General features: G+C 41.9%; 2 protein-coding genes across 3 annotated transcripts; one reads left to right on the forward strand and one right to left on the reverse strand.

The window, feature by feature from the left end:
- The first annotated feature begins 3,389 nt into the window (after window positions 1–3,389).
- Window positions 3,390–6,235, forward strand: LOC134643817 (interleukin-17F-like). Its single transcript, XM_063496387.1, has 4 exons — window positions 3,390–3,462; window positions 3,774–3,979; window positions 4,069–4,212; window positions 6,112–6,235. The coding sequence occupies exons 1-4, from the start codon at window positions 3,454–3,456 to the stop codon at window positions 6,233–6,235; spliced, it is 483 nt and encodes a 160-aa protein (XP_063352457.1). The 5' UTR covers window positions 3,390–3,453.
- A 2,351-nt stretch (window positions 6,236–8,586) lies between these two features.
- On the reverse strand, window positions 8,587–20,294 carry stmn4 (stathmin-like 4). Of its 2 annotated transcripts, none has more exons than XM_063495006.1 (6): window positions 20,179–20,294; window positions 13,588–13,661; window positions 13,271–13,366; window positions 11,506–11,711; window positions 10,456–10,647; window positions 8,587–9,051 (listed from the first exon to the last, which is right to left on the reverse strand). In XM_063495006.1, exons 2-6 carry the CDS (start codon window positions 13,598–13,600, stop codon window positions 8,992–8,994), a joined length of 567 nt encoding a protein of 188 aa, XP_063351076.1. In that variant the 5' UTR covers window positions 13,601–13,661; window positions 20,179–20,294; the 3' UTR covers window positions 8,587–8,991. The 2 variants fall into 2 exon arrangements, with proteins under 2 accessions (XP_063351076.1, XP_063351077.1); XM_063495007.1 differs by having other exon boundaries at window positions 13,588–13,737; window positions 20,179–20,270.
- Window positions 20,295–24,401: the final 4,107 nt, after the last annotated feature.

Here is a 24,401-nt window from a genome sequence, read left to right on the forward strand (position 1 = left end):
CCACCATCCAGGACGCGGGGCCTTGAGGTCTGAACTCCTACGCCTGATTCAGCCCGTGACGTGTCAGTCGCCGTCGTTCCTCGTAGCTGCAGCCTTAGTTTGATTGTATTTTTTTTTAAACAGGGTGATTATTCAGTACCGGGTTTGGCATCTTATATTGTCCTGGTCTACTCTGAGTATTTCTACACAGAAAATAAAAGTACAGGTGAAATGAAACTGTAAAGCTAATTAGAGCATGTTTGTCTGGTGTGCAGACCACAGGCTGCAAAGAGGAGATTTGGGTGCTGTTTGCAAAAACCCCAACGATCCAAGCAGAGAGAAATCTTTATTAACATGAATATGGTGTTAATGTTTCTTTTCTCTGTAGTTTGTGAGAAAAAGGAAATGTGTGCAGCATTTTGTATGAGCACATTTCTTATTCAGCACTGAACTCCTGTGTGAAATATCGTGTTTGGGATGTTGTCTGCACGACCCCGATGTGTGACCGAGCCTCCACCGTGTTTTACACACAGCTGCAGACGCTCGCTGTTTTACCTCTGTCCTCATCTCCTCGTACATCGCGCTTAGGTCGTATGGAGGTTTGATCCAATCGCCCAGTTTTTGTGTAATTTGGCGAAGCTCAGCTTCTTCCTTAGTCAAGAACGACTTCGTGCGAGCCTCCGCCCCACTGAGAGGATGTTTTGCTGGGTGTCTCTCCTGTTAAGGACGTGACCTTAGGATACTTTTCATTTCTACAAGGACTGGATTAAACATAAAATCAGCCAATGAGAAAATAGTATTTTGAAAGACCTTCAGAAATAGAAAATATAAATACATTAGGGCAGACTGAAGACTTTGTTTTACAGTACTGTAAATGACTTTGCAGTGTCATTCTTATAAATCTGATATCAAATCATTTATATATAAACTTTACATGTATCAGCTTTGTGGTTATGGTAAACCCAGCGCCTCATTTCACATAAAAAGCGTGGGATTCATTAGTTGACCTCATTGACGTGTTTTCAGTTTCCATTGCACGAGTCCATCAGCGGCTCAGCGCTGCTCTGTAATTCCCTTTAACTCACTTTTTTTACACTAGCTTTCAGAGCCATACTTGTGAAAGAAGCCGTATCAATAAATAATCTTGAACTTGGGAATAATTATGCTGTTTGACTGTTACATAACCCGCCATAACTGAGAAATACATTTGGCTGCTTTGTCTGAGTAAGGAAGCGATGCTTGTTCAAAGAACATAACAAAACAAAAAGACCAGAAATAATCTGTTCCTCCTAAATCCACTGAGGCTTGAATCGGGTCTTTTATGTTGAGTGAGGCTGGATGGAGTTAACACTGTGACACCAACTCTGTACAAATTCAATCAATCCCATGTAAATGTGATCTCCTCTACAGTCGTAACCTCTGACCAACAGGCAGCGTGTGCTTCGCTCTGTGGTTACATTATTAAAATAGAACATTTTAAAATTGTTTGTTTATATGGAAAAAAGGCTACACTCGCTGACTGCAGCATAAAGTGAACAGCCTGGCCATAATTTCACTTCAGTTGATATCTCTGTAAAACACTGTGTTTGGGACATTCAGGCGTTGGTTCATTTTTAAAGGTTTGAAACATTAGAGAAACTCAGCTTGGCTTTGTTTGACACAATGGGATAATAATTAAGTTGTTATTTTTTTCGTAGTGTGTCAGTTGAGAAAACAAGTGTCCGTCTGGTGTTTCCGCTGTAAATATAAGCTAGTTAGCTTTGTTTAGCTTAGCTTGGCTTGTTTTAAAGACTGGAAATGGGAAAGTCCTTAAGTTAATCCAGCTAAAGAAGTTTACAGCACATTAAAACACACAGCCTACCTCAACATCGACTGTTTATACTTAATGTACAAATGAAACAATCAGAATGTCGGTTTTGGCAGATTTGAACTACCATAGCTTGCCATAGCTTTATGCTAAGCTATGGTAAGCTAACTATTCCTCTTTAATTAATGAATATCAAGTAGAATCAAAAACTCTCAACAATTCTTAAATTGGTACGACAGCCAATAAATGGACTTTATAAATATGCCGTTCCTGGGACTGCGCTCTCCTGGAGATCTTGGATGTTGTTTTGGGATCTGCAGGAGCCGCTCGCCTAGTTTGGGGCCACTGGACCGAGGCCTCCAGTTACCACGCAGACCACTGCTGCCTTCACCCTCGGTACTTCTCCAGCTTCTCGTGTTCATTCTTCCCGATGTTGCTATCAGTTGGTGTTGCTACATCTATCACTAGAGCTGTCTTCTGCTGGTCCACCACCAGTTTGTCCGTCTGTATCTGGAAGTCCAACGGGATCTTAGCTCGGCCGTTCTCAGTCAGAAAGAAACTTCTTTATTTAAAAATGAAGTTTTTTTAAAACCCATGTTTGATTGTTGAGTTTCTGTAGTACTGTTGGTTTGCCTGATTTTAGATGGCTTTGTGTTTTTACCTGAGCTATTTGGGCCAAACTGGGGCTTCTAAAAGCACTTTACATGAAAGCTAAAGAGCTTGGAAAGAAAGCTTCTTCGGTGTTCTTCAGAAACCATTCCTCCTAACTTCCTCCTAACCCTATGTTACACAAGGAGAGAAGATGTTATCACATGGCTTGCATTTAAGAAGTATGTTGATTCATTACCAGAAGCTGTGTCAGCATTTCCTTGACCTACATTGTTTAGAGTGAGTTTGTGCGTAGGTGTAGTTACTAGCGTACCATTTTCTATGTTTCAGAAAAAACAGAAAAAGTTGATGCAGTTCAGCTTAATTTGTTTGTTCCTGTTTGTTTCTTAAAGTAATAAAGTTACAACTTGATGTGAGTCGAGATAATCAGAGCTCTGCGGTTGTGATAGGCACACACACACACACACACAAATAATTGTCACTATTTCACTTTGCTTTTTGATAAACAAAATTCCCTGCAACTGCATTTGAACACCCGTATCACATTTTACGCCTTGAATTTGACTTTCACATCAATCCCTGCTTACTTTGTTTGTTGCTGAACATTTCCCCCCGATGAAACTGTGAAGCAGATTATAATTTTCCCAACAACTTCAAAAAGACGGATGGGTGCAGGACAGCTTTCACACCTTTGTCTGACACCTTCTGAAAGTGTCAACATTGAACATTTGTGCAGGGGAATTATACTTTTTGTAGCAGGTCAAAATGGGGTCAAATGAAAAAAAAACCTTAAGAGTTTTGAAGATTTCATAGTAAATATGCTACATGATGTAATCACACATAATAACACGCACAGTTAGTCGGCACGGAAACAAAACTCTTTTCGAATATCAGCGCGCGTTTCTTCAGAATCGGTGACAGTCAGAGCGGAAATGCATCTCACATGTTGCCAGCACACCAACTCAGTGTGCCGGCGTATAAACGCTGCTCGACTGCAGACGTTACAGGATACCAGAGGAGGGCTTCACAGTTACGCTGGGCTTTGAGGCAACACAGTCATGCTGCTGGTGAGTCGAGCTGCTTTATCCTTAACTTTTATCAGTGATTATTAAATTAGAACCACTTTTATACAATGTAATGTAAAAAAGTAGCACATTTGATTTCTGAACACTTATTTCATAACGTTGTCCCAAAATCAAGATGCAGACATTTTTCCTAATCTGTAATGCATGGCAGTGATTAAAAACATTCATTCACTGATTATCCAGCCAACTAGGAACTGGCAGCAGTCGTAAAGTTATATTTTCTTTACTTACATGTGTTCTAGCTGATAAAGCACTTTGACACGCTGTGGCCTCCGCGCTCTCGTCTTGCTTAGGTGTTGAGAGCTTTGCTGGTCCTGAGTTTGGCTCCCCTGCTGCACGGCGCCAGGAAAAGCCAGTCGGTCTCAGCAAAGCTGGGGCCCAGAGCTGGACTGAAGGGCCACAGTGTGAGGTTGGTTATAGATCCTTCAGTGCTGCCGCACTTCACCGCAAAATCTCCCTCAAGCATCGCCAACATGTCTCTGTCACCGTGGACGTACATGTAAGACATTGCTGTTATTCATCTATGTCTCACTGGGTCATGTTAATCTTTAGGTTACAGTGTTTTTTCTCTGACCCATCCGTCCGCAGTGACTCGTCCGTGGACTCTCGTTTGCCCAAGCATATCTCAAACGCCCAGTGCCTCACCACTGGCTGTCTGAGTCCACAGGGAGGAGGGGAGGATAGAGCCCTGGAGGCTAAACCCATCAAGTACGAAGTTCTGGTCCTCCACAGGTGAGCTGCTGTGGAAAATACTCACTTTGCACCTGGTTTTGTTTTCATCACAACAGCTAGAATTGCTCTTGTGTTCAGTTTCAGCTCATTTGCAGACAGCCCCGATAATAGAAAGAATCCAGATTGAAGCTCGTTGAAGAAGTCAGTAACGGGCAATTTGCAGAGCATTTTCCCTCTTAATCTGCTGCCTTTCCTGTCTGAAGCAAGCCGAGGCAGACTGTAATTGTTGCAGTGCTGCGAGGACAGAGTGAGTCACGCACAAAGTACATAAAGAGACAACAGCCAAAGAACAGCAACAGAAATGTAGGAGCTCGGTGCAGGGATACAGTTTGCTATTTCACCATCATCATCAGTGAAAGCTGCTCTACAAACCGTGCACATTCACAGACAAACACGGCGCTGGCGCTTGTTGGACATTTCTCTCCGTACTTCACGTCCTGATATGACTGCGCAGGTCTCAAACAGGAAGAAGCAGCAGGTCTTTCCACTTAACCTAGAAAACAGGAGCCACTGGGTGTTTCCATGCCGACTGACCACATTTTCTTCCTCACAATTTCTTTCTTAATATTTTAAACTTTTTAAAATCATCAACTAAATTCAAAAACTGTAGATACATTACAAAGTGCATCCAATGTTTTTCAATTACTGTGCGGTGATCACACGGACTTTAGTTTTCAAAAAATGGACTCGTTTTGTTTCAAATGTTATTCGTTTGTTGTTCAATAAATTCTGTGGTTAGTTTGTTTGTCATAATGTGATGCGTAACATTTAGCGCTGAGGTTTTTTTTCTCTCCAAAACTTTGTCATGAGTGGTATTAAAAATACTTTTCCTTTTTTTACTATTTAGTACTAAACTTTACTTTTAAAAAATACTTTACATTACAGTATTTACAATATTTAATAATTTATACTACTACTACTACTACTAATAAATTAATACTCTGTCATTAGCCCTTTGGTATTTTTCCTTTACTTTTACTAAGTTTACTTTTTAATTAAACTATTTTCACTGAAGAAGTCGCTCATCCGACTTCTTCAGTGAAGAACAGAATCCACATTTTGGGATTTCCTTGCCTGGATGACCATCAACACGTCTTTAAAGATTGTTTTCTCACACGTTTGTCACTCGGACCTCTTCCCAAACATCAGCGAATGAATGTGGGCGTCTGCTAGCTGAATAATGTTGAGGGTTTTTTTTTTTTTTTTTTTTTTAAGTTTTGTATTTAGATCAACTATATTCCTCAATTTTCCAAAAGATCCAATCAAATGAGTCTGCAGTCACCAGGTATCAGTGTTTGATAAACACAGTTTTAGAGGGTCCACGTGGACCGAGTGGGCGACGGGGATTCTTCAGCCTAATCTGTAATGTTGTGATCAGGGCCGTCCCGTTTTGTGCTTATTGTCATCAAATATAGCTCTATATCACCTGGGCTGTTTGGCACTGTTGTCATGCTGCAGAACCAATCAGATCCATCCTTTGTGGCAATCTGTGATAAAAACACAAACATCCTGAAAAAGCGCAGTGGAGGTTGTGTACAGTAATGTGTTAGCAGGTCAAAGGCATTTCTATAGAAGCAGAACCACAGTATACATACATATGTACGTTATGGTTTTTCACTGTTGTTTCCCATATAAACCACATTCAAGACAAAACAAAGATTCACTGTTTAGAAAGTCGTTGCATGGCTTGCAGCCTTTGTTAGAAGTAAGACCTCAGCACAGCAGCTGCTGCTTTCACTGCATTAAACTGAATGCAAAATACGTGTAACTGAATTAGACTGAGAGCCTTCATTTCATTTATTTTTCCCACATTATATAAAGCCCCTTCAAATACAGTGCTCTCGAAGGGGCTGTAACCTTTCAGTTGTATATTTACAACTCTTTCCTGCATCACCACAGGGTCCTCAAACCGTCTAAGAAAAAAGGGAGGAAGACGAGGAAGCAGTACATCTTCACACTGGGGACAGAGGTGATCACAGCCGGCTGTACCTGTGTGAGGCCCACTGTCATACCTCAGGGGTAGGAAGGCGACGACTTGTGATGAACGCATTTCTTTCAGCACGCTGTTTTTACCCTGTACAAACCTGCATTCTGCAAGTTTGCTTTAAGTTATAACAGGTTCAGATATGAAAGTAAAATGTGTAACATGAAAGAGTTATTTTTGACCTGTGTGATGTTTTAGTGCTTGCGTTTTTTCCCCATCTTAGCTGTTAGCGCACTAGCTGCAGCAATTAGCAGTAGGGCTTGCTTTGTGACTGATAGCTTTAAACAGCTGCAAAGTGTATGTCTGCCCCCTTGTGGTCGTGAGGGCTTTATTGTAACTTTAATTCGGAGGTAAATCAGAGATGGTAGACAAAAGAATGTGAGTCTTGAATTGTTGTTGACATTATTTGTACATGATAAATAATATTAATTTTGTGGATATGTGTCTTTTTTATATTTGTTCCTATTTTATTCCTAATTCGGTATTTTGCTTTTTACATTTTATACTAACTATTTTCATTTCATTGTAAACGTTATAATTCATAATTAAAAATGTGTATCTTTAACGTCTGAATCAGCTGTGACACAAATAATAAACTCAGGTCAAATTATTTTTATGTTAATGAATTCATTTCACAGTATTTTTAATGACAGCACTCGGTGGCTTATTTTTTGTTGGTCGCTCCTCTTTTTGTAAAATATTATAGACTCACATACATTTAACTTTCATTTTAAGCTAAATATTAATTGACTATAGTGGCACTCGATGTCCATCTGCAAGCCGCCTTGCAACCCACCTCCATCCCAGCTCATCCTTTCTGCAAGTAACTGCTTATGCGATAGCCCCAGCCCCTGGGAGACCACCTTTGACTGCTTTTTCCCTTGTAGGTAGCAGCTTATCTCTGCCTGCACCAAACGATGATTTAGTTTTAGTCATAATTTAAGCACCTAAACTCTTTTAGGGTCAGTCTATTTTTTGCCAGCCGAAGATTATCGAATACTAAATCTGAAGTTGGTTCAGTCGACTAAAATATAAATACATAAAAGTTTGTGTTTTTACCGAGAGTTGCTCTACGCGTTTTACAAAGCGTCTTATTTTCTTTGACATCAGTTGCGAGATGTGTCCATGTGTCCACTCTTTGCTTTCTCCTTGGCATCGACATTTTTTATGCATTTTCAGGAGAAACATAGAGCATCAGAGCTAGTTGTACTTCCCCTCCGTTTCATAGGGACTGAATGGTGTGCGTGGTAAACTTTGCTACACGAGGAGCTTACTTCTGATTGGATCACTTCCAAACTCCTCCCACCTTTCTACATGACTTGATTCGATTCGATTGAATCTCGTCTCTCCAGAATTTTCTCATCTCATTTTTATTCCGTGACAAAGTCTCGGCACATTTCATCCTAGTTTTTCTACAGATTGCATGCAGTTGCAAACTGATAGCAGACTGAATGTCTTATGGCCATTTTATCACCACCCTGGTGAACCAACGTCGCTTTGCAAGTTGAATACGCAGAGTGGCAATCATTTAGATTGTGCTGTGATATCCCAGCTACCACTGTTTGCCTGTCACGGAAATCAGTGTCAAAAATATCACCATCAAATCTGAAAATTATGAGAAACAAGAGAAAGTTTGAGTTCAGCCAAGCTGCTTTTATTGATCATGCCAAATAGGTACAATCAACCCAGCCTTGAAGATATACAGCAACACACAGTTACAGCAAGTACAAAGCCCATGTCACGACTCCCCCGTTACAGCGCAAACATTTGAGACACTTCAGTCAAATCAGCATGACCAAACCACTTAAGCACATTTGATTCCCATTTTAATCTTTTAGGTTGGAATTCCTGTGAAAACCATAAACAATCAGAGACACCAAAGCAAGTCGGTCATCGAAGCCAGAAATACGTCCAAACTGTGAACTGCAGTCAGTCACTGCTTCACCTCCTCGTAATGTGAATGTTTTTACTGTGTATGTTCACTGCTCTCCTTGTATGAATACCGTGTGTGCTTTGAGTTGTGCTTAATGAAATAAGAGTGCAATCAGTGCTCTAACTCTAAGAGACTCAAATGCATGTCACTGATCTACGACTACACTACAGCTAAAGTCCCCCCCCCAGTTATTTGTTTCATATTCATAAAGCATTAGTGAGACTCACAGACAAACCCAGACGGAGTGAAAGAAACAGTGAGAAGAATGAGCATGTGGACCTGCAGGGAGATCACTTTGTGTTTTCATATTTAAAGCTGGTCCTGTGTATTTAATGAATCCTGGTTTTCAGTAGAGTGGAGTTGGTTATGGCTGAGTGAGGCTCTGAAGCAACACCACTGTGTCCAGTGTGAATAAAGCACATCACAGATTTTCAGGTTTTATGAGGTAATGATCATATACTTAGTCTAATTGGAGAGAAACTGCGTCTCTGGCTGTGCCAAACTGGAAGCGTTGCCAAGAAAAAACACAGCTTCACTAAAATCATCTTCTGATGCTGAACACAGAAAACAGGAGCTCTAATTTCTTTTTTTTTTTTACTTAGTCATGATTGGATGGCTGTCCCTCTTTGAAAACATTAGTGCTGACGTCCCTCCCCACCCTCCCACGTTCCTTTAGAAAAAAGAGAAAATTTAACATCAAGAGTGGCTAAACTTTATACAGCTTGTTCAGAATCATTGCAGCATACATCAAATATGAAAACCAAAATCTGCCCCAGTTGCTGTTGAGCTCTTCTTTTAATGCACTGTTTTTCCCCCTTTTTATTTTTTTTCCTCGCTCTTTCGGTTCCCTCGTGCCATTCGTCTACCGGCAGGCCTCCTCCTTCATCTCCTTGTTCTTCCTCACTTCCTCTGCATGTTTGTCCTGCCAGACACAGAAACATGAGCGCCATTATCATTTAGGAAGATATTTTCATTAATGAAGGAGACGCCAGCGTAAAGGTTTGAACAGCCAAATGAGAGCGAGTGGGGAAGAACTGAAAAAACTTTATTTCATTGCACTAATATTCATGTTTGCTGATCGGGTTTGTGAGCAGTGCCAAACCAGAAGAGAAACGTTCAGCTGAAGCTTTGCTTCATTTACACTCAAAAACCTCATTTTTAGCTCTCAGTGTGTGTTTGACATTTTGCTAAATATGTCTCTCATGCCTGTAACTTTGTAGCTGAAACAGTAAAAACATGAACTTGTTGATGTTCACTCTGTGTTGGACTAAAACCAGCAACACTTCATTAGTGTCGCTACAAGTTGCCTGGCAACAAGTTTGGGTTCAGAAATAACACACACGAGACAGTAAAGAGTCATTTTCACAGTTTGCGATACACATGGACAAATATCAGAGTGTAACTTCTTCATTACTGATTTTTACAGGAAATGTAAAGTTTCATCTGAAGCTGTGAGAAAATATAAAACTGCTGCCCTCTAACTTCAAAGCTTGCATAAATCCTTTTGAATTTTGAATGTTTTTCTTCTTTTTCTCTTGCTAAAAAGTCTAATTTAAGTTTGCAATAATGTAGCAGCTCAGAGGTGTTAACAGTTCCTCCCCACGTTTAACTGTCCAACTACGCTGCACCAAACAGCAGGTTTACAGCCCAGTACAAAAACGGTCCCTTCCATATTAACTCTACGGTGGGTCAGTCTCATCCATCTGGATACAGATCAGGCTTAAGGTTAAGGGCGTGGCTATTTCTGATTGACAGGTGTGCTGATACAGGGAGCTGATTCCTGTCTGATAGCAAAAGCAAAATAAAAAGCAGTTTCTACGTTATCCCAGAATATCATTAAGACTGGATGAAAAGAGAGCCAGCAAAGTTTGTCTCTCCAAAGTTAAATGTGTTCTGTTTGTCTAATCTGAACAAAGAAGACACATAAACGACATTTTTATACTGCTTTATTTTACTAAAGTCAAAGATGGGCCAGATTGCCTCCATAGTTAAAGCACAAATACATGTGCATATATAAAACATATGGTTGGCCTGGTGTCGTAAAAGTAAAATTAATATGACATTTGTGACAATGCTGTCGAACTACTACATGTCATATGTTAAAATGACACATCAGCACCACAAAAACCTTGCTCAGCATTATCAGCACTGGATTTTTACCTAATCCCCCCCCAAAACAAAAATAATGGTCCCACGTGGGAGATGAACCCTGGTCTTCTGTGGCTGTCTGCTGTGTGAGAAACCACACAAAGCAATCATTGAGATCAGTTTGCAGACCTCTCCTCTAACGGTCGGGAGGCTCGGGGCTTAATCACGGCCACGTTACCTTCTCCTGCAGCCTTTCCAGCATGGCTGCCAGCAGAGCCTCCCTGTTCTCCTTGTTGGCCTCCATCTTCTGCTCCAGCTTCTCCTTGGCATTCTTGATGAAGTTGTTGTTCTCCTCAAAAGCTTTCTGGATCACCTCGCGCTCATGCTCTCTCTTCTCTGCCAGGTGCTTCAGCAGCTCCGCCTCCTGGCACTGGAGGAAGATGGAGAAGTGAAGGCAGCTGCTCATCCTTTACACCAGGGGTCTCGAACTCCAGGCCTCGAGGGTCGGTGTCCTGGAGGTTTTAGATGTGTCCTTGATCCAACACAGCTGATTCAAATGGCTAAATGACCTCCTCAACATGTCTTGAAGTTCTCCAGAGGCCTGGTAATAAACTAATCATTTGATTCAGGTGTGTTGACCCAGGGTGAGATCTAAAACCTGCAGGACACCGGCCCTCGAGGCCTGGAGTTCGAGACCCCTGCTTTACACAATACTCAGACTGCAGGTGATAAGCAGCGTGTTTGCAGTTTTCACCTATTTCAACAAAGTTCAACTGTCAAACATGTTCTAGTTGAAGGGTGCAGACACAAACTGAAGTGTGTGTGGTTGTCAGCACCTGTAATCTTTGTCCTCAGGTAGGCCAAACCTCATAACTAATACGTTAGATCACTGTGAGCCAGTAAATCCAAAGAAATTGGAATTGCCTTGTTTACAGAGAGCGCTCTTCCCTCTCTAACAGTCATTTCACTCTCCTCACCTTTCCCCTGTTTGTCTCTTGCCCTCGCTCCACCATCCTCTCTGATGAATGAATATGAATCATTGTCTTTGTGTCCTCACAGGATTGTCCCTGCTCTTTCATCTGCCTCTTTTCATCTCCCCCAGCTCAGTTCCTTCTTTCTTTCCGTTCACTCCAATATTCCCTCCCACTTCCCCTTCATTCATTTTAAGCCTATTTCCGTCTCTCCGATAAATCACACAAAGAGTGCTAGCAGATGTTTAACAATGGCTGAACGAGCCACAAACAGCGGATGTTTTCTGGCGGTTCAGATGACGCGCCCGCTCCCTCACCTTTCGCCTCTCTTCAGCCGCCTCTAACTTCTTCTGGATCTCCTCCAGGGATGGGTCGCGGCGCTGCGGCATGGAGGCATTGAGTTCAGGCAAGCCGTCAAAAGACGGGGGCTTGAGGATGACCTCGAAGGCCTGGCCCGATGCACGTTTGTTCAGCTCGATAACTTCTACGTCTTTGATGACGCACCAGGCCAAGTCCACTGCATCTGTGTTGGTGGATAGCAGCATTTACTGTCAGAGCTGAATCCATAACCTCATCTTTGTTTATCTTTAACATCGCCATCATGTTATATTTTAAAACATGGAAACACGTTCAGGGAAAAGTACAAGAACAAAAAGATCTTCCCATAGAGTGAGTCTATTCTGTGTACTGGAGGATGGCTGAGCGATAGCAGCAGGGTTGTTTTTGCTTCTTTTAAATATATATATATATATATTTAAATAAACAAACACAAACCCTTCCTCACAGCAGGCAAGCCAGCGTTTTGTTCATCTCCATGATTCAACTTAAGCTGGACTAATGTGCTGTATCTCGAGGTTGGAGAGACGAGTCGTCCATAAACGAGGTCCCTGTAAGCAGACCGACTGAACTCACTTTATTTAATAAAAAATGTCAACGTGTGCTTTAAAATCCAATCAAACTAAATGTCTGGGTATTTATACAGTTTCATACATATTAGGGGGTTAATCAATAATTTTTTTGCATTTAAAATCAGTTCGGTCTTTTCACAGATCTTTAATGGTTTGGAAGGCAGTTAAATCATAGCTAGATATTTAGAGTTGGTGACATAAATAAATAGAGGAATGTGTCTTTATGATTACACAATGAGATGGTGCTATAAACATAAAATCAAATATTCCTGGGACAGAGCCTTGGGGAACTCCGTTTATAATAAGGAGGAAAGAGGCCTGGATGCTGAATGATCACTGATGTGCTCAAAACTCAAACTTTCACACGTTTGTAAAAGTATAACGTTGTCAGCTGCACCAAACACATTTAAAATCAATAAAGAGATTATAAAGGTGCCTTGTGATGTACCAAGATCTATTGCTTAAATAGCAGCAAACACATTTTATTGTCACTATACACACGTACAAAGAGATGGATAAGAAATCCCCGACGAGGATGGGATTCAAACCCACGCGTGCAGAGCACAGTGGACGAGCAGTCCATCGCCTTGACCACTCGGACACCTCGTCTGACAGCTGGAGCGATGCTGAAGCATAAACTTAGGCTGAAATGTAAAATGTAAATGATTTGGAGTGTCTGGTTTACTTTGAGATCGAATGCTTTACTTTAGTCAGAGATCTGGAGGAAGAACACAGAAAGTGTTTCACTCTGTAGAAATGACGCCAAGACTCAAATATAAGTTACATGTTCAGAATTTAGTTCCAGTTTGCAGTCACTCCTGATCTGCTATAACTTTAAAAAGATTCAAATTTAGATAGAGGGAAACAAAACTGCTTCTTGCTCACTTTTAGCTCCAAAGGTGATTATTTAGAAAGACCCAGAATTAGGACAAAAGAATCAGCGTGCGTCAGCACTGACTGTGGGCCTGGGTTTACTGCAGATCTAATAAGACATCTGTGGATGAGATGTTCTTGTGTTTGTCTGTAGTTGCTGAAGAAGTTCCTGGTTTTAGACAGACAGGAAGAGCTGAAGTTTGAGGAGCATCAAACTTCAGCCACAGAGACTACTGTCTGTCTTTTATAAGCGACTGTACCCCTAATAAGCACCAGCGCTCATGTAAAGGAGATTTTTTACCTTCTGCCTTGTAGGTCGGGTTTTCTGCAGTGCGTGGGTTCAGGCATGAGCAGAACAGAGACACCAGGGGGAGCTCTTTGACCTTCTCTTTATAGGCTGAGGACACACACAGAAGATCAAGCTGAATCATGAGCACGCAGTCGAGGACTGACGACGGAAGTCATCCTCGTTATGTCATACCAGCGGACATAATAACGACACGCTGCACGACACAAATACTGCACGTTCATATTTGAACAGATCAGTCGCAGTATAGTGTTTAAAGCAGAGGAGCAGGGCGTGTGAGGTGAACGGGTTTGTGCTGCGACTGCATTTACCTGCCAGAGTCATGGTCTCACTGCAAATGTAACTCTCCAGGGACGCTGAAGATCCTCCTCACTCTGTCAGAGAGCTGTGCAGGGACAGAGACAGAGAGGACTGAATGCAGGAGCATCGAGGGCGCACGATGCAATCTGAGAAGGAAGAAGCTGAGGAGACAACAGCGTGAGCCAAAAGTGTAGAGCAGCCAAGTCATGATTATTGGACTCATGCAAAGCTGCTCTAGCAGAATCAGAATAAAAAGATAAAGGTGGAGCATAATGCAAAAATCCCACCTGAGAAGTAAACTTTAAATTAAAGCTCACATTATCAGATCAGAGCTCTTCAGACAAAACTCAACAACAGTTACCTGACATGTAGAAAAAAAAGACAGTAAACACATACTAATTTTTGTTTGTACTTTTTCAGAGTCAGTCGGGTGTTCCTGCACTTTAAATGTTGTTGTTTCACCATTAAAAATGGAAAAAAAATAAAGTAAAATGTTCATCAAACAGCAGAATGAAGCTCTGCTGTTTTAGTTCATCTCAGGTTACTAAACTGTTTTTTTGGTTTGTGTGTGTTGAGTAACTTTCCCTCTCTATCAGATAAATGTGAAAACAATCATCTGTGCAGAAAGTCGAACATCCAGCTGAAGAAGCTGCAAGTCAAACATATTTTTCGAGGCTTCAAGTTTTCCTTGTTGTGTTGCTGTAAATCAGCCACAGCGAGCGAGCGTGGCAGAGAAGCTGCTGCAAACCTTCTACAGACCTTTAAAACACCGCCTTTGCCTAACAAATCCAATCATTCATAATTCAACAATAATTCTGTGTATTTATCAATGAATTTGGCAACTGAAAAAAAGCAGATTGCACCGAGGCACAAAGGCTGCAGAGTAGAACCACCTGCATCGCTCTGCCTCCTCCTCAGATGGTCTCGTCAACACTGAGCTGCTATAAATGTGTCTCTATCAAAACTTCTATCAAACTGGTGAATAATCATTTCTTTAACTCTGAACTGTTTCACTGAGCCTGATCGATAATCCAAACAGACACACTTATCTGCCTCATCGGTGCTCTAAAACATTTTGTGTGCTAATTGGATAATCTCATCCTTTTAGATTCTGGGAGTGCTCTGCACAGCTTACTGACCCTTCCTCGGTCCACTGCACACACTAATTACGTTCGCTTAAATCCTGGGAACCAGTATCACTGGCATGAGGCCACACACCCAGCTCACTGTGAGGTGGAAAACAGTAAAGCAACATTTGAACGTCATGTAACAGGTGTGCTGGGGTCCTTGATACAGGCCTAATTGAGACATTTGCTATCTTCAGACCTTTTTCACTTTGTTTTAAAGGTAAGTGACGGAGCTCCCACCAGCCAGTGGACAACGTCACCGTGGCTACATCCACCTTTTATATTTGATCTCTGTGTATGATGTTGTTCCCTTTAGATATAGTTGAACTCACCATCTTGAAAACCTAGAGGATGGAGCTTTGTGGGATACATTGTAGCCCAAATCATGACCTTTTCCCAACCTTAAACTTGCCCTTACATAATAAAAGAAAAGCAAATAACAAGTGAAGTCTAAATTTAAAGGTGCTCTGTCTTCAGACTGAAAGTCAGATGTACTTGGAGTGATGTCTACCCCACATGTGGCCCCATTACAGTCAGTATTCGTCAGTCCTGTTAGTTATTCTTAATTTCACATTTAAAGAGTGCCTGCTTGTGTCGTTTCTGACATTAGGAACAAACGACTGCCATGTGTCACATTAATGATGTCCGGTCCCACTCTGTTAGTCTCTTAAGGCCTCAGTGACTGGCCTTAAGACTGGTCAGTGACAAATGAGTATGTGTTACCTGACTGGTTGCTGAGTGGTTGCTGGAGATTACTGGCAGTCGCCACAGTCACCTGTAGTTCCCTAACAAACCAGCCGCATGTAGTGAAGCTTGACCAAGTGTGATGCTGACTGGAAACCACTTAGTGAGTAGTTGCCAAGGCTTGTAGACAAGTTGCCATTCCCCATGCAAGCTAGGAGTGCAGTCTGCTAGCAAGCAAACCTGTATACCTGTTGGCAAGCTAGCAATTTAGCAACTTCCTGCAACCACTCACACCAGTGATGTGTGACTAGGATTTAGCCATTTTTAACAGTGACTGCCAGGAAATTAGTTCAACCAGATGCAACCAGTTGGGGAATACTGATTTTTTTCTAGTGACCAGTGGTTTCCACTCAGTCTTCGACCAGTTTGTAGGCCCGTTGTTTGCTATAAATTAGAATCCCATTTGATATGATGGTGAATTGATATTAAATGATGCTAAACACTGCCAGCACTAGTGCTAGCTGATAGTGATAACTCCCCGAGCTCCACCTTTTCATCCAAATGTGATCACATCAGCAAAACCGAGATAACACAAATGCTAAACTCAAAGCTTTAACATGTTTGTAAACAGCTGAAACTACCTAAAAATTATTTTATTGTATTTTGGCTTTTTATCTGGATGCACTAACAAGCAGTAAAGGTGCTGGATGTGTTTCAAGCTATGCCAGTTGCCTGTTGAACGTTTACTCAGACAGAAGCAAATGAGCATATTTCCCAAAAAGTGTCTGTCTGTCCGTCTACAAATGAGCCTGTCAGCGAGCCTGAACGTCCGTCTCCACACAGAGACAGAAGTGTCCTAATGAGACAACCTGCATTACCGAGGAAGACAGATAGCTCATTATACTGCAGTGAGCTCAGGCTCACCTGGCCACCCTGACACGGTTCCCTGAGGGACAGACAAGGACAAACACATGATTTTGCACAGCACACACACACTAATCAAGCAGTAAACGAACTGCTTTGCTGCACTGTTGTAATGCACACACACACGCACACAGGACACACACAGCTGCTTCTCATATTATAAAACCACCCAGGTTGCAGATCAATGCACTGCTTCCTGCAGGAATAAGAGTGTGTCACTTCGAGTTTGGGAGAGAGACAGAGGGTGGGAACATTTGGGGTGGTGTTGGTGGGAAATTTTGCTGACAGCTACCTTATAGGCTGTTGAGGTTTTTCATTGTACGACTGTATGATATTCACTGAATTTGAATCTCTGCTCCTTAATTGGTAGAGTCTTAAACAAACAAAGAAAAAAAGCAAACAAGCCCCTGTTGAGAATAGATTCCTTAATATAGATCAGAGTTAAAGATAATATAGTTTGTGATTGCTTGTAATATTACAATATGGCGGTTAATGGCTATACAAAATAGAAAATAGGCCTGGAATGGGAACAAAGAACTGGGGTGCAAGGCAGAAAGACAATCAACCTCCACCCCCAGGGCATGAAGCAAGAGTTACTGAGGGTGAGGAGCAGACAAAGGGCAAACGGACACTACCTTAAAAGGAGATGGGGGTCAAGGTGTCAGCACCCTTGGCAACTGTACTAGTGTATTTCCATTGTGGGGGTGTTTACTGTCGGGGGGAGGAGACCAGAGGTTATAACTGTAACTGTTGTGTGGAGTTCTTTAGATCAGCCTTTAGTATAGGACTGCATAGGAATGCAGTGTGCTGATCTCCAGATGCATCTGTAAGAATAATGGGTAATAAAAGGATTGTGTAAAACATGGAAACATCTCAGTGTGATCTCTACCAGGACCAAAAGAATCGCAGAGACCGGCGTTGTCTCAACACCCCCAAACAACAACAGCGAGCACTGATTGCTATCAGAAAATGTATATCCCCCAACTAGTCGGGGTGGCTGTAGCTCATGGGGTGGCTGTAGCTCAGGTGGTAGAGCAGGTCATCCACTGATCAGAAGGTTGGTGGTTCGATTCCTGGCTTCCCCTAGTCTACATGCCAAATATCCTTGGGCAAGATACTAACCCCAAATTGCTCTCCGATGCATCCATCGGAGTGTGAATGTTAGCTATGAAGCACTTAAAAAGATGTGCTTGTGCGAATGGGTGTGAATGGGTGAATGCACAAGTTGTGTAAAAGCGCTTTGAGTGCTCAGATGAGTAGAAAAGCGCTATATAAGAACCAGTCCATTTACCATTACCATTTACCATTTACTAGTCGGCAGTGTTTCCTGTAAGTCGCTGCTCTGGCTGGTTGAAATCTGTTGAAGGTTCTGCACCTTCTTCTTGTCCTGGTGGTTGCTTTGTTTGTTAGCAGTGTGAATGTAGTTTGGCCATAAACACTTGCTAACTATTAGCTGAGTGGTAGTAAAACTTGAAAGAGTGAGCTGCACTTACTTACTTTCAAGGAAAATGGTCCACGTTTGCAGTTTGTGTCACACTGTTCACGGTTTCACTATAACTCAGAGATTATACAAAACCACCACCTGTGTAAACGAGAGGCAACCACAGCAGCATGCTAGTGACCAAAGCAATCACATGTATGTTTTTGCCAACCGGTCAAGGAATACACATATTTTCCCAGGGATGTTTGGGTCGCAAGGGAAAAACGGGGCTCACTGAGCGGTCTCTAGGCCCATGTAACCGGAGCTTTGGCTATAATTTTCCCAGCGGCAGCCATCAACCTCCAGCAACCTTTTGTCACTAGTCACTGAATACTTATTTTGCCCTCATGACCGATCCAAATGATTCTGGATCAGTCTCATTTGATCCTCCATTGAGACCGTTGTCACATGTACAAATCCTTCCCTTGACCGCTTGCAGAGAGTCAGGTAAAAGAACTGATGATATTCATGTTTTACGCTAAAGATGGAGCTAACAGCCAGTTAGCTTAGCAAGGAGACCGAATGAAGAGGTAAAGTCCCCAAAAGTTGACTGACTCAAAAAACTGACAAGTATGAAACTCATTCATAAATTCTTGGTTTTATTGGCTGCTTCAATAACAATATTAGCACCGAGCGGAGCCACGCTAGATGTTTCCTTTTGTTTCTGGACATTGTGTTAAGCTAAGCTAGCATTGTCAGCACGCATGATTTGTCATATTTCAGAATATTTAATATTTGTCAGCACTTTAACATTAAAATTACATTCAGTTACTTATTGATTGGCTTTCCAATAAAAAAGAAAGATTGTATCCGACTGTGCTATATGTTTCCTCAGGTCTGAAGAGGTTTTATTACTGAGAGACTTTAAGCCACCTGGTAAAAGTAATATTAGGGCACTTTTCTGATCAGACTTAGAGTAACGAACACTGATTTGATAAAATTTAAATAAATGAATTGGTTATTCTAAATTTAATATACAGTGCTTTATGTCTATAGAATGAAGCACAGCACAGTATGAATGCATGGCTGAATGTGGCTCGTAGCTAAAGTGTGTTTACTAACCTCTATATAAATGTGCCACGTACATTTTTATTTCATATTCTTTCTCAGCATCACTAAACTATATTTATTTTGTAGTTTAGCTGCATAGGTCATATATAACCACTTTCCCCTCCAAATCCTTCTCATCTCACTGAATTTGTTGTTTAGGAGATCATTTCTGAGAGTCGATTAAATCTGTATAAAACCTTCTTATCTTATTATCGTCCTATTTCAAAACGTTCTCTGAAATTGATCGGCATGGTCAGCACACGTCTCGCTCAACCACAAACACGCATATTCTTTCAGCTGTGATTTGTACTTGAGCTGATCTTTGCTTTTCTAACAGTAGTCGTCTCATTTCCATTTTTCACAGCACTGAGCTCAAGAAGAACGTTTTTTTGTTTCCATGGGAGCAGAATTTCATGTGCTACTTGTAATTGTATTTCTTGTTTCTAATATTATAATATTAATAATAATAACTCTGTACTTGTGTCATCACTTAGCATTCTTCATAGCAAATACCAGGATTGATCAGACTCTCGGAGACAAAACATTCCTCTGACATTGGTTTTGTCTTTACAGATTGTTGTCTGTGAAGGTTCTCAGTCATCCAGGTCATCGTAGCCCTGTGGGAGTGTCCCCCAAGGGGGACAATAGGGCTTAAATCTGGGACTCTCCACCATTTGACCTTAGAACTGAAGAAGCTTTTCAGACGAGAGGTGAAACGTCTTCAAGCAACTTAAAGAAGTCCAGACGCTTTTCTTTCCGAGCTCCTTAGACTCTACAGATTGTTGTACTGTTATGTTTTTCTGCTCCTACAAAGCTGCTATGCATGTATATTAATCAATTCACTGGGAGATTACTGCTACAGCAAAGAAACTGCAGACTTAAACCTGATCAACCATCCAAGACAAATCTGAACTTCTGATGGTTCTGAGCACATTTTAAATTCAGACCCTCGCCTGTATGACTCTGCCTTATGCACAAACACATAAAAACACCCTCCATTTTCTCCCCGGTCTCTCTGTCTGCCTCTCCTTCCTTAAATCAGACACAAAGCTGCATTTGGACATATGGAGAATCAATAATAAATGATGTCTCACACTCTACACTTTGACGATACACTCGGTTCTCTCCCTTTCTGTCGCCTATCAGCAGGAACCTTTGCCGCCGCATCATCACTCTGCCTTCCTCACCCTCACCCCGTTCCACCCCACGGACACGCTTGAATACACGCACATGCAGGTACTGCTCATTCATGCCATGAAAGTTAACCTGAAGAACCCAAAGTGGCACACAGTGCAACACAGATGTGTGCAGCTGTGTGTCTGGCGCTGCAGACTTACCCCCCTCTGTACGGCGTCTTCTCCGCTGCTGATGGTGAACCGGTGACTACGGTTACCCCGTCTGGCTGCAAGGATGCAGGCGCCAGGCAACAGCATCAGCAACAGCATCGATGCTGCCTCCATGACATCACCATGGAGACGCCTCATTGGTCCGAGACGCTGCCAGCATCTGAACCTTTCAGCCAATGGGAGCAGACAGGAAGGATGGTGGGGAGGGACGTCAGCTCTTTGTGTTGTACTGCAGGGTGGGTGGTGGAATCAGTGTTTTAATGTATGGTGCAGGAGTGTGTGTGTGTGTGTGTGTGTGTGTGTGTGTGTATGCGTGTGTGTGTGTGTGTGTGTGTGTGTGTGTGTGTGTGTGTGTGTGTGTGTGTGTGTACTGTGCATGAGAGAGAGTTCAGGGAAGTAGTGTGAGAAACTGGGGGAGCTTTGTCTCAGCATGAGGCCCAGATAGGAAGCACCCAGAACTCTAAATTATTTAGATCCTAACTGTAAATACAGGAGCGAGAAGAAAATCTCGAGCACATGCCGTGTATCACACATATTTGTTATGACAAGTATTATTATAACTACAAATACTAGTTCTTCTAAAGAGGAAACTGGGGGAAAGCCTCGTAAATGCTGTTATTTTCCAATGTTTCACTGCTGTAATCTACAAACAATATGTACCTACTGTATATAAGCTTTTAATCATACACCTGTGCTCTTCCTATTTGGCATTAAGGCCTTCTTGCAGTGCTCCTAGTGTAATATCCACAGCAGTTTATTCCTGTGGAAATTAACAGCACATTCTGGGCAAAGACAAAAACCCTGTGTTGCAGTTTAAGGTTGTATTGTAGCCGACTGTAAATCCTTACAAGCATCGACACTCAGCTCCACTGTATTCACAAATAAAAGTACATGACTGTATATTTACAGTTTTACAGTGTTTACAGTGGATGTTTACAGCTACTGTACTTTACGCATGTTTTACTGTAATGCAGCCGCTCTGTGATCGCTGCTTCTATCTTTGAACCTCAGTATAGTGATCTTTATCTGCAGTCTCAGGCTGAACCACTTAATGCAAAGTAACTTTAAATTACACATTTTTCTTTCATGTTTAAGGAAGGTTAAAGGTTTTGGGTGTGACGTTTGCAGGCACGTCTTTTTACTGATATACTGAAAAGTAAAAATGACAGGATGGCTTCGTTAGCTTAGCGTCACTCCGTGTACTGTGGTGGTGAGTACTAGTGATCTGATAGCCACACTACTGTATGTGATGACATCATTTCCACTTAACTGTAATGTTTTTTTCTGCATTATGTTTGGTTAAAAGATAAAGTTTTTACAAATGTTGCATATGAGAAAACACCGACAGTCATACGTACTGTAATGTGTGATTGTGATCTTAGACTCCTAATGTTTTTTATCCATATCAGATCACATGACGTTGTTACGTTGCCAACCAACCACCTAAAATCGTACTTTTGACTGCACTTTATATACACTGGGTTACTGTAGCAGACAGTGCCACGTGATTATGCAACTTTTAACACCTTTTCCTGATATGACCCTTAAGCGGTGTGTACACTACTCTCTGTGGCCACACCTACAAATGGCAGCTAGCTTCCAGTCATCACTTTTTGTAGCATTTCTGCAATTTCACACCTTATAAAAGCATAGTATGATTTTCATAACAAACAGAATCAGTAATTTATATTCACAATTTATACGTGAACTCTTGTGACAACATCATGTTGCCTAGCAACCACCTACAAACCAGCTAAAATGACCCATTTGTTGCATTCATGTACCTACACCATCCTTTCATTAATATCATGTCAAAGATGCAATATGCATCATTTAATCATAATGATAAGCTTTATATCACACTTTTGTTAACACATATATTATGATGCCATCATGTTGCCTAGCAGCTACCACGGCCTAAAATCACAGAGCAAACAATACTGCAGCATGTTCACATAGTACATCTGTGATATCAGCTGACCGATCTTTCAGTCGAGCTTTAGTCTGTTGGTGTCATTTTAATCATTATGATTAAAATATGATTGATGTTGTGTGCTGCTCTATTAAAAATTGAAAGTGAAAGATGTGCTGGATATTAATGATGCTTCGTTAGAATATTTTAATACATTTTGTTGAGACAAATCTTGACAAAGCTCTGTTGTTGGATCCCGGCAGCCACAGACTGCCACTGAAAATGACAGTGACCGTTGTGTTATTACTGGCCTAATGTGACACCAGAGTGGCTCTGGAAGGGCCTGCGAATCCTAACGTGATGTTAAACACTGTTTGCAGAGTGTTATTGCACTTGGTCTCACAGTAGCTCTGCTGCAAAGCTGAATCGTGTGTTTGGAAAAGCTTGGAGCTCATCTGCGTTTTGCCCCGTGGGAACACCACTCCTACTAAAGCTGTTTTCAAACTTCTTCCTGTAGTGGATCTGAATGCCTGTTAGCAATGCTTTTGTTATAAGATAAGATAAGATAAGATAACCTTTATTAGTCCCACACGTGGGAAATTTGTTTTGTCACAGCAGGAAGTGGACAGTGCAAAAGTTATGAAGGACAATTAGAATAAAATAAAATAAGAATAAATACAGTACACAACTGTACAGAATAGAATAAAAATAGAATACTATATACAGTAGAATAAAATAGAATAAAATATACAATAGGATAAAAATAGAATACAAATGCTATATACAACAGAGTGAAAAATACAACGGTGCCAGAAAGATTATTGCACATTTGTGTTATTGCACATTTGTGGATGTGTGTGTTTGATCAGTTAAAGTCTTTGTTGTGCAGTCTGACAGCAGTGGGGAGGAAAGACCTGCGAAATCTCTCCGTCCCACACCGTGGGTGCTGCAGTCTCCCACTGAAGGAGCTGCTCAGTGCTGTCACAGTCTCATGCATGGGGTGGGAGATGGATAGAGCCTTGAGGCGACTGTTGTTGTGGTTTGGCGCTATATAAATACAATTGAATTGAATTGAAATTATAGCTGATTCGGAAGATGTCAATAACAAGACAGCTGTTTTAAATAGCTATGCTGTCAAGACGTCAGAGTAATAAGGAAGCTCGACAGCAGTAAAATAAAATGTAAAAAAACAGGGCTTAAGGACAGGACAGTGAATACTGAGAAAACCCTCTGCTGATGCAGCTCACACAAGCAACATGATGTCACCACGCCGTCCACCAGCACATGAAAGAGCTCACGGCGCAGCAGGAGAGAGAGCGATATGCATGAGGTCACATTAGGGCGTGTCCCGCTGTCGCTGTCTCCTCTTCTCCCCTCACCGGCCGCCGTGCTGACTGTAAACCAACGTGTGACACTGGACATCACACACATCCTGGAAATGAGCTCATCAGGGGAGGGGAGAGAAAAGAGACACAGAGAGGAGTAGGGAGTGGTGGAGGAGACACCCCCCAACATCAAACAGATTATTTCAGTGATTCTGGGGGAACAAAGATAAGAGCGAGGGCCCGAGCAGGGGAAAAACAAGAAGTGCCAAAAAAAGAGGGGTGCAGACAGGGAACACCCACGGGAGAAGTTGGGAGAGGAGTAAGAAAAATGCTCCTGGGGAAGCAGCAGGAGGGATCAGAGGTTTTACAGAACATGAAAGCTTCTGTACGCTGAGACGAGCAGGAGAAACAAACTGAATCTTTCCTCCATAAAAAAACCAAAAACCCATCTCTACCTTCAGGTGGTGGTGACCTGGTTATAGTCTTCTTCACAGTCAGTTCTCCTATAAAGGCTCAGAGTGCACATATGTTTTTAGACGATTTTGATGCTCAAAAACAAAATAAGTATGCAGAGAAGGCGGTGCTCATCTTAAACCAAACTCATATCCTTGTAACCACTTAAGGGCCTGCAGTGAATGCACACACACTTGTCCCCACTATCGCTGCACTCTGCAGGTCTGCAGACCCTCGTGGCCTGTAAAACATAAACAATTACAGCAGCTCAGAGGCAGCACGACAGTCTGACATCATCCTCCCGATGAGATCATCCCATAAAACTACTGGCCTTACTCATTCAGCTAAACGTGAATGTGTGTGTGTGTCCATGTGTGTGTGTGTGTGCGTGTGTGTGTGTGTGTGTGTGTGTGTCCGTGTGTGTGTGTCTGTGTGTGTGTGTGTCCATGTGTGTGTGTGTGTGTGTGCGTGTGTGTCTACGAGAGACTGAGGAACTTTAGTGGATGGTGCAGGTGTCAGTTGTA

This window comes from Pelmatolapia mariae, linkage group LG15 (assembly GCF_036321145.2).
Source record: "Pelmatolapia mariae isolate MD_Pm_ZW linkage group LG15, Pm_UMD_F_2, whole genome shotgun sequence".
Lineage (NCBI taxonomy): Eukaryota > Metazoa > Chordata > Actinopteri > Cichliformes > Cichlidae > Pelmatolapia > Pelmatolapia mariae.

Coding starts and splice junctions, on each gene's coding strand:
- LOC134643817 (XM_063496387.1), top strand. Junction 3,980..4,068: donor CTGTCACCGTGGACGTACAT/GTAAGACATTGC, acceptor ATCCGTCCGCAG/TGACTCGTCCGTGGACTCTC. Junction 4,213..6,111: donor GAAGTTCTGGTCCTCCACAG/GTGAGCTGCTGT, acceptor GCATCACCACAG/GGTCCTCAAACCGTCTAAGA.
- stmn4 (XM_063495006.1), bottom strand. Junction 11,712..13,270: donor CCCGACCTACAAGGCAGAAG/GTAAAAAATCTC, acceptor CCACCAACACAG/ATGCAGTGGACTTGGCCTGG. Junction 9,052..10,455: donor TGGAAAGGCTGCAGGAGAAG/GTAACGTGGCCG, acceptor TGTGTCTGGCAG/GACAAACATGCAGAGGAAGT.